Source organism: Lynx canadensis, chromosome B4, assembly GCF_007474595.2.
Source record: "Lynx canadensis isolate LIC74 chromosome B4, mLynCan4.pri.v2, whole genome shotgun sequence".
Classification (NCBI taxonomy): domain Eukaryota; kingdom Metazoa; phylum Chordata; class Mammalia; order Carnivora; family Felidae; genus Lynx; species Lynx canadensis.
Window position 1 is genome coordinate 6,987,028 of NC_044309.1, and position 15,587 is coordinate 7,002,614.

The following is a 15,587-nucleotide window of genomic DNA, read 5'->3' on the forward strand; positions in this document are numbered from 1 at the left end:
AGGTGTCTGCTTATTAAATTACGATCCCTCGTAACAGTCCTGCTTCCCTGATGGCATTCTAAGGTCACCTCGGAGATTTTGTTGTTCCCAAATTCTTTGCATATTTAAAATCGCTCAGGATGTTACCTCACACGGCTAACTTCACTTAGTGTTAATGTTACTATGAATTCTGAGACAATCATAGGTCCAAATTCTCTGGAAGTCACCCCTATGTGGCAACACGTTTCACACAGATTCAATGATCTTGAACACAGAGGCTTCCTGAGTATTCCTTATATACCTTTTGTTTGTATTTAAGCAATTCCTGAGAGTAATTTTAAATCTTACATGATTAGACTGCATTTTGAAATAAATTAACTAGCAAGCTATGTCCTCACAAAAGGCTGATGACATTTATAAGGCAGAATCAATACACAACAAATCGGACTTCATTATGTCTGCATTAATATAGTGGATTTGGGTGATTTGGTGCAAATCTGGTTTGTTGTAAGTCTGTACTTTCCTTTGTGTATAACTTCCCTTTAAAAATCAATTTCTAGAATTCGGATATATTTTCAAAGGTCAAAGTGGTAAAATTGCACTTAAAAAGTGTTTCAAGGTCCATTACAAAATTTTTTTTAATGTTTCATTTTTGAGAGAGAGAGAGAGAGACAGACAGAGACAGAGAACAAGCAGGGGATAGGCAGAGAGAGAGAGGGAGACACAGAATCTGGAGCAGGCTTCAGGTTCCCAGCTGTCAGCACAGAGCCGGACGCGGGGCTCGAACCCACGAACCGCAAGATCATGACCTGAGCTGAAGTCGGACGCTTAACCGCCAGGGCCACCCAGGCACCCCTACAGGTCCGTTTTTATGAAGCTTTCTCTCCATAATTTGGTAAAAGTTATTTTTACTTTAGAAAGTACACAAAACTGCCTCTTTTTACGCACTCAACCTGTATTTACAAAATCAAGTTTTTGTCTTTTGGTCTAATTGTAAAATAGTAAGGAAATATGATATTCCTAGAATCCATAGGTAACCTCAGTGCTGAAGAGGTAAATGGCACTGCCTTTTAGTTTTATCTGTGGTACCTATGGTACATTAAAAGTCTACTCCAGGTTTTCCGTTTTCTACTTCAAAAATACTGATCTTAAAATGCTAATATGTAACACAAACTTCAAAAGTAGGTTCTTACACTTAACTCTGCTACTTGGCAAGAATTTAGACTTTAAAACTACTATCTTTAGATACATGTTTAGTTTGATTCCTAGTATTTTACATGTGCTCTGTAGTTCTAAAAATAACAATGAAGATCTTAGGCTGTATATTTATATGCAGGATGTTGAACAACACAGTTCTGTGAAACTAGATTTAAAGTCAAATCCATGTTATTCAATTATCAAAACTTTTATTAATAGCTGGCGTTTTGAATAAGGCAACTAAAATTGTATTAATGCTGTCCACGCCTCCCCATTGAGACCAGAAATATGCCTTCTCTATATAATTAATTTTGAGTTACAAATGGATACTCCATTTTGAATTTCAAATGAAGGAACCAAATTACTAGGGATCAGTGGAAAGGAAGAGATTCTTCCACTGTTTACCTCTTGATTAGTTTCTGAAAGTATTGTGCTCTCAGCAATAAAGGAAAACAACCTGACGGTTACCTGTATTACGCTTGCTTATTCTTTGGAGCATTCTGCAACCCACTAGGGATTGATCAGAACGTAATTCTGTAGAGAGGAGTAGGTCGTCACCGTAAATCTCAGCTGGGGTGTCGCAGGGCCCCTATCTTCCAATCATCTTCAGGACTCCTGTAGCCTATCTTCAAAGCTTTTCGTAAATATCAATCCGAATGGTTTCCCTTAAACCAAGCAAATATATATCTTACTGTCAGGGAAATGGGAGCCCATGCTTGAAGAAAAAATTAAAGAGTTACTTATTCCAAAGAAATAATAATAATTAAAAAAAGGAAATTAAAGATCGTCTCGATGTGTAGTAAAAATGAAGCACGGATCAGGAGTTATTTTAGTACCTACTGGTGTGAGACCTTATGCAAACCATTCAACATGCTTTAAAGGATCGCTTAATACCATAAAAGGTGGCATTTTTCTCTTCAGCCTTATCCCAATTGAAAGACAGAAAAGTCGCTCCAAAGACCCAGTGAGATCAGAGTAAAAGTTATCTGGCTGCCCGAATACATAAAAATGCTTAAATAATGCTTATGCGTGCTGAATACATAAAAATGCCGTAAGAATTTAGTGTTACTGTTCTTAACACTTCTTCACACCGGCCAAGTCTATGCTGGTGACTTTCTCTGGAATATCTATGTAAAAGAAAGAAAAATCAAGGATGCTTCCTTTTAAATTTTTTTTTTTTCAACGTTTATTTATTTTTGGGACAGAGAGAGACAGAGCATGAACGGGGGAGGGGCAGAGAGAGAGGGAGACACAGAATCGGAAACAGGCTCCAGGCTCCGAGCCATCAGCCCAGAGCCCGACGCGGGGCTCGAACTCCCGGACCGCGAGATCGTGACCTGGCTGAAGTCGGACGCTTAACCGACTGCGCCACCCAGGCGCCCCAGGATGCTTCCTTTTAATTGTACTAGTGGCTTAATATTTCTGAGAGCATTTCAGTCAAGCCAATAACCAACTTATCAATCAAGGCTGATTCATATTCTAATCCTGTGGATCTGCTTTGGCAAAGTAGGCACCGAGGTGTATCCTGATTATCAGTTCATGGTCTCTTACCGAGGCCCAGCAAAGTTAAGGTGGATTGTTAAGTAGCTGTCCCAGATGGTCAAGTGTCTCTTTATTGGCCACTCATTTCGTTTGAGTATCAGTTCTCTGACCATTGTCAATTCCTATACAACACACATCTTGGGTCTATACTTGCTTCTCACACTTAAATCTACAGCACATACTGTGACGGCTCACCTACTGGAGAACTCAGTAAATGTTTGTTCGATGAATTTACTCAAGTATGACAGGAAAAACGGACAGGCAGAAGTAGGCAAGGAAAGGCAGAAAGGAAGGCAGTAGGAGTCAGTGGCATTCCCAATGAAAACTCAGGGAATTTGACTTCCCAAGACACGATTACCAATAATTTGATAGGACCTCAAGCAAAATGATGAAAAACAGCTATCTAAAAAGTGAGAAGACAGGGGCGCCTGGGTGGCTCAGTCGGTTAAGAATCTGACTTCGGCACGGGTCATGATCATGCGATCCGTGAGTGAGTTCAAGTCCCACGTCGGGCTCTGTGCTGACAGCTCGGAGCCTGGAACCTGCTTCGGATTCTGGGTCTCCTTCTCTCTGTTCCCCCCCCCCCCCCTCTCTCAAAAGTAAATAAGCATTAAAACAAAATTTTAAGTGAAAATAAAAAATAAAAATAAAAGACGAGAAGACAAGCCATGCTCCGGGAGACAATACTGGCAAAAGACGTACCTGATGAAGGACTATTATCCAAAATACACAAGGAACTCTTGAAACTCAACAATAAGAGAATGAACAACCCCATTAAAAAATGAACGAAAGACTTGAACGGACACCTCACCACAGATACACAGATGGCAAATAGACACACGAAGAGATGCTTGACGTCAGGTCGCCAGGGAAATGCCGATTAAAATAACGAGATGCCACTACACACCTATCAGAAGGGCCAAGATTCAAAACACTGACACCACCAAATGCCAGTGAGGACACGAGCGACAGGAACACTCGGTCCTTGCTGGCGGGAATGCAAAATGGCGCAGCCACTTGGAAGATCATTTGGCAGTCTCTTACAAAACCAAACACACCCTCCCCTTACCATCCAGCAACTGCACTCCTTGGCATCTACTCTGAGCTGAAAACATGTCCACATAAAAAATACGCACGGATGTTGTTAATGGCTTGATTCGTAATTGACCAAATCCAGAAGCAACCAAGATGTCCTTCAGTAGGGGAGTGGATGGATTGTGGCACATCCAGACAGAGACGTATTGCTTGGCGCTGAAAAGAAATGAGCTATCAAGCCATGAGAAGGCATGGAGAGGCCTTAAGGGCATGTGACTAAGTGAAGGAAGCCAATCTGGAAAGCTTACATACTATACGATTCCAACTGTATGACATTATGGAGAAGGCAAAGATACGGAGCCAGAAAAAGAAAAAAAAAAGTCAGCGGTTGCCAAGGGGTTGAGCTGTTGGGGGGAGAGGGACGAACAGGGAGAACACAGAGGATTTTTAGCCTGGTGAAGCTGTTCTGTATGATACTGTACTGGTGAATACATTTCATTTCGTTACCAACTTGCCCAAACCCATAGAATGGGACACCGCCAAGAGTGACCCTACCCTAAACTATGGACTTTGGATGATGATGATGTGTTCATCATTATCATAGGTTCATTGTAACAAACGTACCACTTTGCTCGGGGATGTGGGTGGTGAGGGAGGCGGTGTGTGTGGGGACAGGGGATCTATGGGCAATCTCTGTACCCTCTGCTCCATTTCGCCGTGAGCTTAAAACTGTTGTTAAAAAAAAAGTCTATGTAAACAAAAGTAGCTTGTGATGCTTTAAGAAAGGAAAAAAAAAAAAACCCATAGAAAACTTGACGTTAGGTATCTGAAGTCACCGTGGAGAACATAAAACACTACTGGCCTCTAAGAACTTCCGGGGGGGGGGGTGGGGAGATAAAGGCCCTGTCGTCTAGAGTCGTATTTTTGTGCTTTTGATTTTTAAATGCTAAATTTCACATCCGTTACGCTACTTTGTTTCATTCTGGGATAACTTCAGGAAGATGTTGGGGAAAAGAATCAGAATGTGGGAGGTAGGGATGGGACATTTTTTCCTACGGAGGTTGACTCCGAATTTACAGGTTGGCGGTGGGGGTGGGGGGGGTGGGGGGATCTCATCCCGGTTGACTTACCTGTTCTGACCAGGGAGACCCATTCTCCCTAACGAAATTCTTCAGGCCAGATTAACACCAGGCGGGGCCACAGATGCGTGACTCCCCGTCTGACACCTCCTGTGTATTTTCTGTAGTTCTCACAACAACCCTGCAGGGACACATTTTTTTTTTTTTTTTTTTTTGATAATTGGTACATTAAAAACATTCTAAGATTACACAGCTGGTGAACAGAACAGCCAACATTCAATTTGAAGCCTGCTCAACTCCAACACCCGGTTCCTTTCCATGTTCTTGTGCTGTCCAGTTAGTTCAGAAACACTTGAACTCACCCCAGAAGAACAGAGCTGGCAACGCTACTGACATCGCCCCGTTACTGCATCTCGTGCTGCCGTCCTCTTCCGGTTCTGTTCGCGGGCGGGTCCTCCCGCCTTCTGACGACAGAATTGATCAGCAATCCCTGATACTAAGTCCGAGAGAGACGGCCCAGGGGCTGGCGAACCACCCAGGTCTGGCCCATCTCAATATTCCAACCCTTGCCCGCGGAGTGATTTGTCCCGGCCTCAGTTCCAGTCTTCTGTCTGAACCGGGGGAGAAGGGGGAGACAGGAGGCCGGGGACGCTGGCGGTCACCTTGCTGTCGAGAGGGGCTGAGAGCACGGCCGACACAGGCCAAGCCGGGGCCGCGGGAGCCAGGCCCGACCAGGCTGTTCGCACCCCGGACCCCACTGCAAGCCCGCATCTGCTCCTTCTGTCGCATGAGCCATCAATTTATTTATTTAAAAAAATATACATATATATACATATATACATACACATATACATATACATATATACATATATATATACGTATATATGTATATTTTTTACATAACCCAAGTTTTCGCTGAGTTTCCTGTCTTCTGCATCCCTAAATAATACACTGATCTATTATTTAAAAATGTACAGTTCAACACTGTCGATGGGATTCTAAAATGGTACAGTCACTTTGGAACAGGCTGGAAGTTCCTCAGAATGTTAAACATGGTAGGGGTGCCCCGGGGGGGGGGGGGGGGGGGGCTCAGTCGGTTGAGCGTCCGACTTAGGCTCAGGTCATGACTTCACAGCTTGTGAGTTCGAGCCCAGCATCGGGCTCTGTGCTGACAGCTTAGAGCGTGGAGCCTGCTTCGGATTCCGTGTCTGCCTCTCTCTCTGCCCCTCCCCTGCTCACACCCTGTCTCTCTCTCTTAAATATAAAGAAACATCATCCCATGACTTACAGTCAGGCTCTGCAGCTCCGTTCCTAGGCACTGAAAACGTATGAACACGTGTCCACAGAACATCGTGCGCACGAATGTTCATAGCAGCATTACTCCTAAGAGCCCCAAAGCAGACACGACCAGAATGTCCGTCAACTGACAAACGGATTTTGACGCTGTGGTGTACCCATACGGTGGGCTATTGCTCAGCAATAAAAAGGAGGGAAGCACTGGTACACGCTACAACATGGGTGCACGTTGCAAACACAATGCTCCACGGAAGAAGCGACTCGTAAAAAGACCACCTGTTGTTACGATTCCACTGATACGAAACGTCCAGGACGGGCAAGTCCCCGAGACCGAAAGTAGACCAGTGGTTGCCAGGGCCTGGGGAAAGTGGGAGGACAGGGAGAGACCACGGGCACAGGGTTTCCTTCTGCGGCGATGACAATGCTCTAAGAGTAAATAGTGATGATGGGTGCACATCTCCGTACGTATACTAAAAGCCACCGAACTGTACGTGATATCGTGCGTGAACTCTATCTCAATAAAGCCGGGACTCTATAGTCTGACTTTTTAAAGTGTAATTAGATTTATAGTTCAACTTTACCACTGCAACTATAGAGTATATGAAGGATTTCCTCTACACGATTCTAAATTGTCTTATATAAAACACTTTACGATAACATTCTTTTAATGAAGATAAAAAATCTTTAAGGCAATATTACAAAGGAAACCAAACCAGTAAAAACAAAATTACATTGTTTTGATACTTCATGAGACATAATTCGATTTTTCTATAAGCTTAGCTGAACAACTATACAGTAATATTTAAATAAATCCATTTGCTTTATACAAAAGAAACACCCTAACACAGTAGAGTCTTATAATGCCTTGGTGAACACCAATTTGATGCTTTAGGATTTTAATGTGTTAACAAATTTTCAAACTCAGGCAAGTTTAGAAATGTCTTCATATTGAATTCCTTCGACTCTGCGTCCTTTTAAAGGGCCCTACAAATTAAAATGATTGAAGAAAAGATTAAAAACACACATATACTTACAAGACAAGAAAATGACACCACACTTAAAGATCCAAATTTGTCTCTCCCATACCCCTACAATACCATTACGGCAGCTAACATTTCCGTACGACTGTGACTTTTAAAATATTCTACGACCTTCTCATTAGGAAGCGCCACGGTTTCTTCGATGACGTGTGAAATGTGCTACCCCTACACGTTGTGGCAGGCACCTGCTGGCTGTTCCGTATCTCCTCTGCTCCCTGGACACTTCCCCTGGCTCCCTATGGGGTGAGGTACGGACATGAGATGGAGTTCCGGCCGCAGACGTGAACAGAAGTGACCCGGGCCACCTCCAGGCCAGGCCACGCTGCCCGCACGCGCAGCCCAGCACGCTCGGCCTTGGCCTGTCGGAAGCGCAAGAGCACGCTAAGTATAAAGGTCCCTCGGTGAAGGTGACGGAGACACGAGCTGGAAAAATCCCGGGCTCCTCACAAACCGCCCCTTGGAAAAGAGCTGTTCCTGGGGCGCCTGGGCGGCTCAGTCGGTTGAGCGTCCGACTTCGGCTCGGGTCACGATCTCGCGGTCCGTGAGTTCGAGCCCCGCGTCGGGCTCTGGGCTGACGGCTCGGAGCCTAGAACCTGCTTCGGATTCTGTGTCTCCCTCGCTCTCTGCCCCTCCCCGGTTCATGCTCTGCCTCTCTCTGTCTCAAAAATAAATAAACATTTAAAAAAAATTTTTTTTTTAAATGATGATGATGATAATGACTCTAACCCTGAAGTGAGATTTTCACATTGTTTGTGAAGAATCACACCTTCCCTTAACAATGCTTTTAAAAATGCTATTCTTTTTAACATATAATAATGACTGTATTCAATGGAAACAAGTTCCCAAATAAAGCATGACTCAGGTCGCCTCTTTCATTATCAAGTGTGAAGGCCCACGGTCAGGTAGGCTTTTATGAGAAGAACACAAAATCGCGGAGTAAGAAGGGAGCCGCTCATTTGGTCAGCTAGGCAAACAGCTGGGCTAAAAGGCTGAGACTTTCTGAATAACTCGTCAGCTATTTAAAAATCTGCCTAATAAACGAGTAAATTTCAAAGACTTTGATACTGATGCTATAATTGAAGATGTCGGAAGGGATAAAAACAGCAGGAGAAATCACTAGGGAAGTTTGTGTGTTTCACGGCAACGACTTGAAGCAACTGTGGGGACGTACACAAGTGCACACACGCACACACAAACACATTTCTTTTAAATGGGGCGGGGCAGGCTGCCAAAGGGAAAACAATACGCAGGTTTCTTGGAAAAGGACCTGCCGCTTCACAGTCAGCCAGCCTCTTGTGGGCACGCCTCCTAGTCCTACCCCAGCCCAGCTCTTTAAGCCACGCAAGCTCAGAAGGAAGGCCCAAGTGGGGTCATGGCGAGGGAGGAAATAAACAGTCCGTGAAAACCACAGACTAGCCCGAAGGTATCTGCATGGAACCCAGAAAGCCCTCAGTGCTAATTAGTTGTTTTGCGTCTCCCTGAGATGAAAACCCGAGTTGAGGCGGGATCTAAATTGGACGCTACTATGACTTTAAAAAGTGCAGGAGAATCGTTTCCAAGGAAATGCTAGATGTTCCATGACCTTATGCTGCCTGAGTCAGAGAGAAAAACGGAGTTAAAAACAAAACAAAACAAAACTCAATCTATTAATTTAGTCAGATGGAGAACTTTCTCAGTAACAGAGAGATTCCTCTTCCTTTTCTTCCCTTCTAGTTTGTGTCAGTCACAGTTGCTGAATTCGTGTAGACAGAGACCGGGAAAAAATGCTCCATTTACTTAAATGTGGTTTCTCTCAAATAAGGACCCACCTGATTTTCTGGAACGCAGTCCAGAGACGGGTCTAGATGCCTCCGACCCCCTTCAGGCAACACATGAAAGTGGGCAGTTACACCCCCAAGTCCTGGAGAGCGCTCAGGACGGTCACCAGACTCTCCGCGGGGTCTCTTATCCCACCTCCCACATGCTGACGCTTCCTACACTGGGTGTGAAAACGGATTTCACTTGGAGAGTCCCCGCCCCATCATTCAGAGTTCCAAAACGCATTAGGCAGTGACGGAAAAGCCTGTTTCAGGCCCTTCCTTCCCTCAGGAGACATCTCAGGCCTCACTGGGGCGCCCACAGACTGTCAGTGAGCCATCCAGTCTACTTCAGTCAACAACTTGACCTGTACATCAGATTTCCAGAAATTACTTTACTGATCTCTGCTACCTTTTAATCCTTTATGAAAGAAAGGAAGGACTATTTAAAATAGTGATCTCTGGGGGTGCCTGGGTGGCTCAGTCGGTTAAGCGTCCGACTTCGGATCGGGTCATGATCTCACGGCTTGTGAGTTCGAGCCCCGCGTCGGGCTCTGTACTGACAGCTCAGAGCCTGGGGCCTCTTCAGATTCTGTGTCTTTCTCTCTCTCTCTGCCCCTCTCCCGCTCACACTCTGTCTCTCTCTGTCTCTCAAAAATGAATTAAAAAAAAAATTAAAACATTAATTAAAACATTAAACATTTAATTAAAACATTAAAAAAAAAATGTATGGGAATGCAAGCTGGTGCAGCCACTCTGGAAAACAGTATGGAGGTTCCTCAAAAAACTAAAGATAGAACTACCCTACGACCCAGCAATTGCACTACTAGGCATTTATCCAAGGGATACAGGTATGCTGTTTCAAGGGGACGCAGGTACCCCCATGTTCATAGCAGCACTATCAACAATAGCCAAAGTATGGAAAGAGCCCCAATGTCCATCGCTGGATGAATGGAAAAGAAGATGTGGTATATATATATATATATATATATATATATATATATATATATATATAAAATGGAGTATTACTCGGCAATCAAAATGAATGAAACCTTGCCATTTGCAACTACGTGGATGGAACTGGAGGGTATTATGCTAAGTGAAATTAGTCAGAGAAAGACAAAAGCCATATGACTTCACTCCTATGAGGACTTTAAGAGACAAAACAAATGAACATAAGGGAAGGGAAACAAAAATAATATAAAAACAGGGAGGGGGACAAAACAGAAGAGACTCATAAATATGGAGAACAAACTGAGGGTTGTGGAAGGGGTTGTGGGAGGGGGAATGGGCTAAATGGGTAAGGGGCATTAGGGAATCTACTCCTGAAATCATTGTTGCACTATATGCTAACTAATTGGGATGTAAATTTAAAAAAATAAAAAATTTGGGGCGCCTGGGTGGCGCAGTCGGTTGGGCGTCCGACTTCAGCCAGGTCACGATCTCGCGGTCCGTGAGTTCGAGCCCCGCGTCAGGCTCTGGGCTGATGGCTCAGAGCCTGGAGCCTGTTTCCGATTCTGTGTCTCCCTCTCTCTCTGCCCCTCCCCCGTTCATGCTCTGTCTCTCTCTGTCCCAAAAATAAATAAACATTAAAAAAAAAATTAAAAAAAAAAAATAAAAAATAAAAAATTAAATTAAAAAAAAAACCTTCAAATAGTGATCTCTGGGCTTTTCCCGTCATTAATTCTGATTCTATATTCCCCGCTAATTGTATGTCAAATTGGGTTTTATACTGGATGTGAAAGAAAAAAGTCAGAATGTGAAACTGTACATATTGTATACAATTTTGTAAAATACAAAGACTGAAAAGGAACAGGTCAAAATATTAAAGGGAGTTATCTGGCTGGAGAATTATTGGTAATTTTTAAAGTTATTTATATTAAATTGTCTTTTTCAGGTCTTAAAACAATAAGCATTGCTCTACTGGATGTGTCCCACCCAGAATTCAGAGCTGCAACCTAACGCCCAGTGTGACAGTATCTGGCGGGCAGCCTTTGGGGAGTGATTAGGTCATGGGGGTGCGCGCTCATGGATGGATTAGTGCCCTGGTAAAGAAGAGCCCAGAGAGCTTTGTCCCTCCCACCGTATGAGAACACATGAACCAGGAAGTGGGCCCTCATCAGGCACTAAGTCGGCCGGTGCCTTATTCTTAGACTTGCAGCCTTCGGAACCGTGGAAGTTATTCACCTATCGGCCATCCAGTATATGGTATATTCTGTTACACCAGCTCAAGTGGACCAAGCCACATCTGCATTTCTTTTAAAATCAGAAAATACAATCCTTCACCATTGGCAGAGTTACAAAGACTAAACTTACAGATTTCCAAACAGGAGAGAAGACAGACGACAAACCCCAGCTCTAAAGCAAAGACCAACCCAATGAAAAAACTATGGCACATTTTTAGAGCCCTTTAGGAATTTCTCTGTGGAAACGTACTTACAGTTTCAATGACTATGGTAGCTGAAAAAGTCTTCTCATTGATGGATTCTAAGGTACCTTCATTTCCTCTGTAGCCTCCGTTTAAAACGAGAATTCTTTTTCCTACGATAGAATACAACACTGAACGCAAAGAAATGTTTGCTTCTTTCTTCTACTTTGTTACAGCAAAATGCAATTACAGTGAATGAACAGAACAAAAAACAAAACCCCTCTGAGTTCTTAATCATTTCAGAACTCTGCAATACTCTAAAGTATAGTCTGGAGATACTCTGATCGCTATAGCATTCTAAGACTCCTCACGTTTTTTTCCACTTGTCAGAGGAAACAATCTGCAAGGAGTAGAAGGGAAAATGTTCAGAGCCCAGAAATCATTAGAAAGAAATTCAGACTGGGGTGCCTGAGTGGCTCAGTCGGTTAAGTGTCCAACCTCAGCTCAGGTCATGATCTCACGGCTTGTGAGTTCGAGCCCCGCGTCGGGCTCTGGGCTGACAGCTCAGAGCCTGGAGCCTGCTTCAGATTCTGTGTCTCCCTCTGTCTGCCCCTCCCTTGCTTGCACTCTGTCTCTTGCGTTGCCTCAAAAATAAATAAACACTAAAAAAAAAAAAAAAAAAAAGAAAGGAAAAGAAATTTAGATTGCTTTGGCTCTTACTATGAGGGAGCCATTCTATTTCTAAGTATCTTCTCAATAGGGGAGAAACCATATGTCCATATAAGGACTTGTGTATGAATATTCTTGGAAATTTTATTTGCAACAGCCCCAAACTGTAAACAAGACAAATGTCCATCAACAGGTGACTGAATGAACAAGAAGTAGCATATCCACACCGGGAAACACTACTTGGCAACAGAGAGAAGTGAGCTACAGACACATACACGTGACAACAGGCACGAATCCAAAATAATTACACGTACTGAAAGATCCAGACCAAAAAACAAGACACATGGTATGATTTTATTCATACAAAATTCTAGATAGAAACAAACTAATCTATAGTGACAGACAGCAGAAAGGTGGTTGTCTTGGGGACATGGGAGGCAGCAGTGGAGGGGTGGCAGGGAAGGATAAAGGGGAGTGAGGAAATTGGGGGGGAGTGATGGATACATTCATTATCTCGATTGTAGGGATGGTTTCAGAGAGTATTCGTGCCTTAAAACTGATCAAATTGTATATTTTACACAAGTGCAATTTATCATATGTCAATTACATCTCATTAAAGCTAAAAAATTTCTTTTTTTTCAGCCATAAAATGAGTTTTATTTTCCGGGGAAAGAATAAAGGACCTGATAAGCAGTTTTGGAGACTAACACGATCACTGTGCCGTCACTATGAAGGGTCGGGTCAGAGGCAGGCAACCCAACCGAAGCAGCATTCGAACGAGATATCAGAACTACTCAAATGATAAAGACCATTAAGCAAAAGAAAAAGCCAAACAGCAGAGACTTTTACTTCACCACCTCAGGCAGCTAAAGAGATATATTAACAATAACCCGCGTCTGAGTGACTTTTTTTCCCTATGAGTTTGTATGTTGCTTTCGGAGAAAAAGGATCTTAGGAAGGGAAAACTTATTCATGCCACAAAAGCGCTTTCGCAGAGGACTGGTAAACCCACCGCGTCACCTGAAAGAGCATCAGTTACACTGGCAGCTGTATATTTCTAAAAAGGAAACCCGTCTACAACTACCCGGTAATGTCAAAAAACTATGGTTTTAAGGATGGAATCACTCATTTCGATAGCATACAGGTTAAATGGTCTGCAGAAAGATTTACCTGGTGCTGGAATTACTGTTTCTAAATGAGTCTGGTCAAGTTTCAGCTTGTCTCCAGAGTCGATCATCTTGACGACAGCTGTGTATTTGTCAATTACTTCCTGTCATGTGAAATCAACGCTTTTATAGTAGCAGAAATACGTGAACACAAATTTCAAAGGACAGAAATAGGTAAGATGAAAACCAACGGCATTCCAGTCAAATGGGAAGAGTGACTCCTCCTATCAATGACACTATTTTACAGACTCCATATACGACTTCTATGCTTCTTAAGATTTGTTTAAATTTCATTACGTTTTCCATTTTAGTTCCAGTCTATTTAAGACACAGTTTTACATATTGGTTTCAGGTATACAGGATAGTGGTTCTAGGCTTCCTAATAAAGAATTCAACTCAAGGCCGAGTGAGGCTTTTCATCTGCAAAGAATAGAAGACTGGTCGGTGTTCTTAGAACAAGACTTTGATACACACAGTGAGAGGGACAATGCTCAGCTTCGAGTACAACAGAAGGGCACTTACGCACGCGCAGTGCTGGGTGCCAGAATGAAACTCTCAGGGGACGGCAAAGAGGGAAAAGGACTGGAGCGCTGATTTTCAAATTTTCAAATCCTAGAGCGGCTGAAAGTCTCCCAGGCAAAACACAACAAGGAAGCCCTTCTTGGAACTCCAGGCACATGATCATACTTACTGCCCATTGTTAACAAAGAGGATGCATCTCACTGATTAGCAAGGCCTGCACAGTGAGTGAGGGAGTTTACGTGGCACCCGTGGGACTTGATACATACTGTTTGCCCCAGGAGGAAAGCACACGGTATGTATAAATATAAATTACGGTTGCAAAGGAATCATTTTTCCGCCGATCATGAAGTCAGCTCTCCTTCTACAGAACCATCGAGAACCTCAGACACAATGCTTCTGCCCTGAGGACTTGACCTTCCAGGAATACCACAAAGGCTTTATTCGGTCAATTCACAGAGTCTGCTCACAGCCTCACAGCCTTACCTTAACAACGCCCTTTCTCTTATGATACTTCTCTCCGAGTTTTTTGGTTATGATTTTTACAATGATTTCCTAGAAAATAACGACAAAAAAATAAAGATGAAAGACAGAAGTTATCTTCTCTGTTTCACTCCTTCATTTAAACCATGCTCGCCAAAAATCATAGCGAAGTGTAACTGCTCCGCTAAGGAAAAAATCCGGGTGTTCTAAGCCTTTCCAATCGTGGCAAAACGTTCCCTTAGTGACCTTTTATTTCTTCTTTCTCCCTTTATTCGATATGGTTACTGAGAAGGAGAAAATACCTGTCTCGAGGCTGATTTCCACGCTGAAGGTCCCCTGAAATCTAGGACTTTTCATCTGTCAGTCTCAACCCTGTTAATCCAGGTCTTTCAGAGAGAGCTGCTTTCTTTCCATTCAAGGAAGTGAAAGGTGCCAAAGATATTAACACCGTTGGTGTTCAGTGCTGATAAAAACTCAGATGGCAAGTCTCACTGGGAATTGCAGGGAAATGTCTTTGAGCTTACGCATGACATTTTTCCAGAATGTTCTCTCCTCGTGATGTTACTCTGAATTTTTGATACACACAGGATTCTTCCAGATTAGCTCCAGCTAAAAGTATCGTTCTTCTGAACATCTAATTCTCAAGTGGGAGAGAAATCTAGGCTTATTTCATATTCGTGCATTCTGGGTTTGCTTCTTTATCATAATGTTGCTGATTTAGATTAGCTGTCTAATGGCAGATTGGGAAAAATAAATCGCCTGACTTCATGCTAGTCACTACAGCGATTCTGAATTTGCTACTTCAAGTGAATATAACAGAGGTACTAGATGGTCACGAGTACTTCACTAAGCCAGGCCAAAAATTATATTAATCAAAATTCAGTGAGGACTTTGGGGGGAGGGTGTGGAACTGTAGAAAGACATGCTTAAGAGAAAACGTGAACGGTCTAAGACTTTCTAAGTGAAGCCAAATGATGCCAAAACAGCTTCCCTGATTTAATCAGAGTATTTCTGGCCTCAATTTCTCAAAGGCCCTCATGGGTACACACTCATCATCTGAAGCTAACTTATTACATCACTGGGCTTACTGACACTTGCTCACACAATAGATCAGTTCAAAATATTTCTTTACTCAGTTTAAACACTAAAGTTCTCCAATCTAGCTCGAGGGACTGCTGGTTATTTTAACAAACATACTGCCCATTTCAACATAAGAGACACATGGAATCATCATGGCACTGTTGGCTGACCCTCCCTTTGAATGTAACACTCCATAAGAGGAAGCAGGAAGAGAATTTGAATAATTTGTTATAAGAGAATTATCAAACAGGAAATATAATTGAATTGGAAGTATTATCAATGGGAAGAGAATTTTTGGACTAGCTAAAACGTAGAAAGCATTGTCTTTTTTTTTTTTT

At 42.9% G+C, this 15,587-nt stretch overlaps 1 protein-coding gene across 6 annotated transcripts in view; it reads right to left on the minus strand.

Annotated features, from left to right (window-relative positions):
* The window catches only part of KIN (Kin17 DNA and RNA binding protein), a 46,389-nt gene that overhangs the window by 3,437 nt on the left and 27,365 nt on the right, over window positions 1-15,587 (minus strand). For 2 of the 6 annotated variants that reach the window (XR_004343831.1, XR_004343832.1), the window contains exons 10-14: window positions 14,173-14,241; window positions 13,172-13,271; window positions 11,405-11,505; window positions 3,855-5,013; window positions 1,645-1,841 (exon numbers count right to left, since the gene is read on the minus strand). Coding sequence is in view for 3 of the 6 variants with exons in the window: in XM_030321124.1 (XP_030176984.1) it covers window positions 7,103-7,112; window positions 7,280-7,404; window positions 11,405-11,505; window positions 13,172-13,271; window positions 14,173-14,241 (405 nt within the window). In the remaining 3 variants the exon portion in view is untranslated. Of the gene's footprint in view, window positions 1-782; window positions 1,842-3,296; window positions 5,014-6,672; window positions 7,113-7,279; window positions 7,405-11,404; window positions 11,506-13,171; window positions 13,272-14,172; window positions 14,242-15,587 lie in introns of those variants that run through there. The other 4 variants (XR_004343830.1, XM_030321124.1, XM_030321125.1 and 1 more) reach the window with 4 other exon arrangements.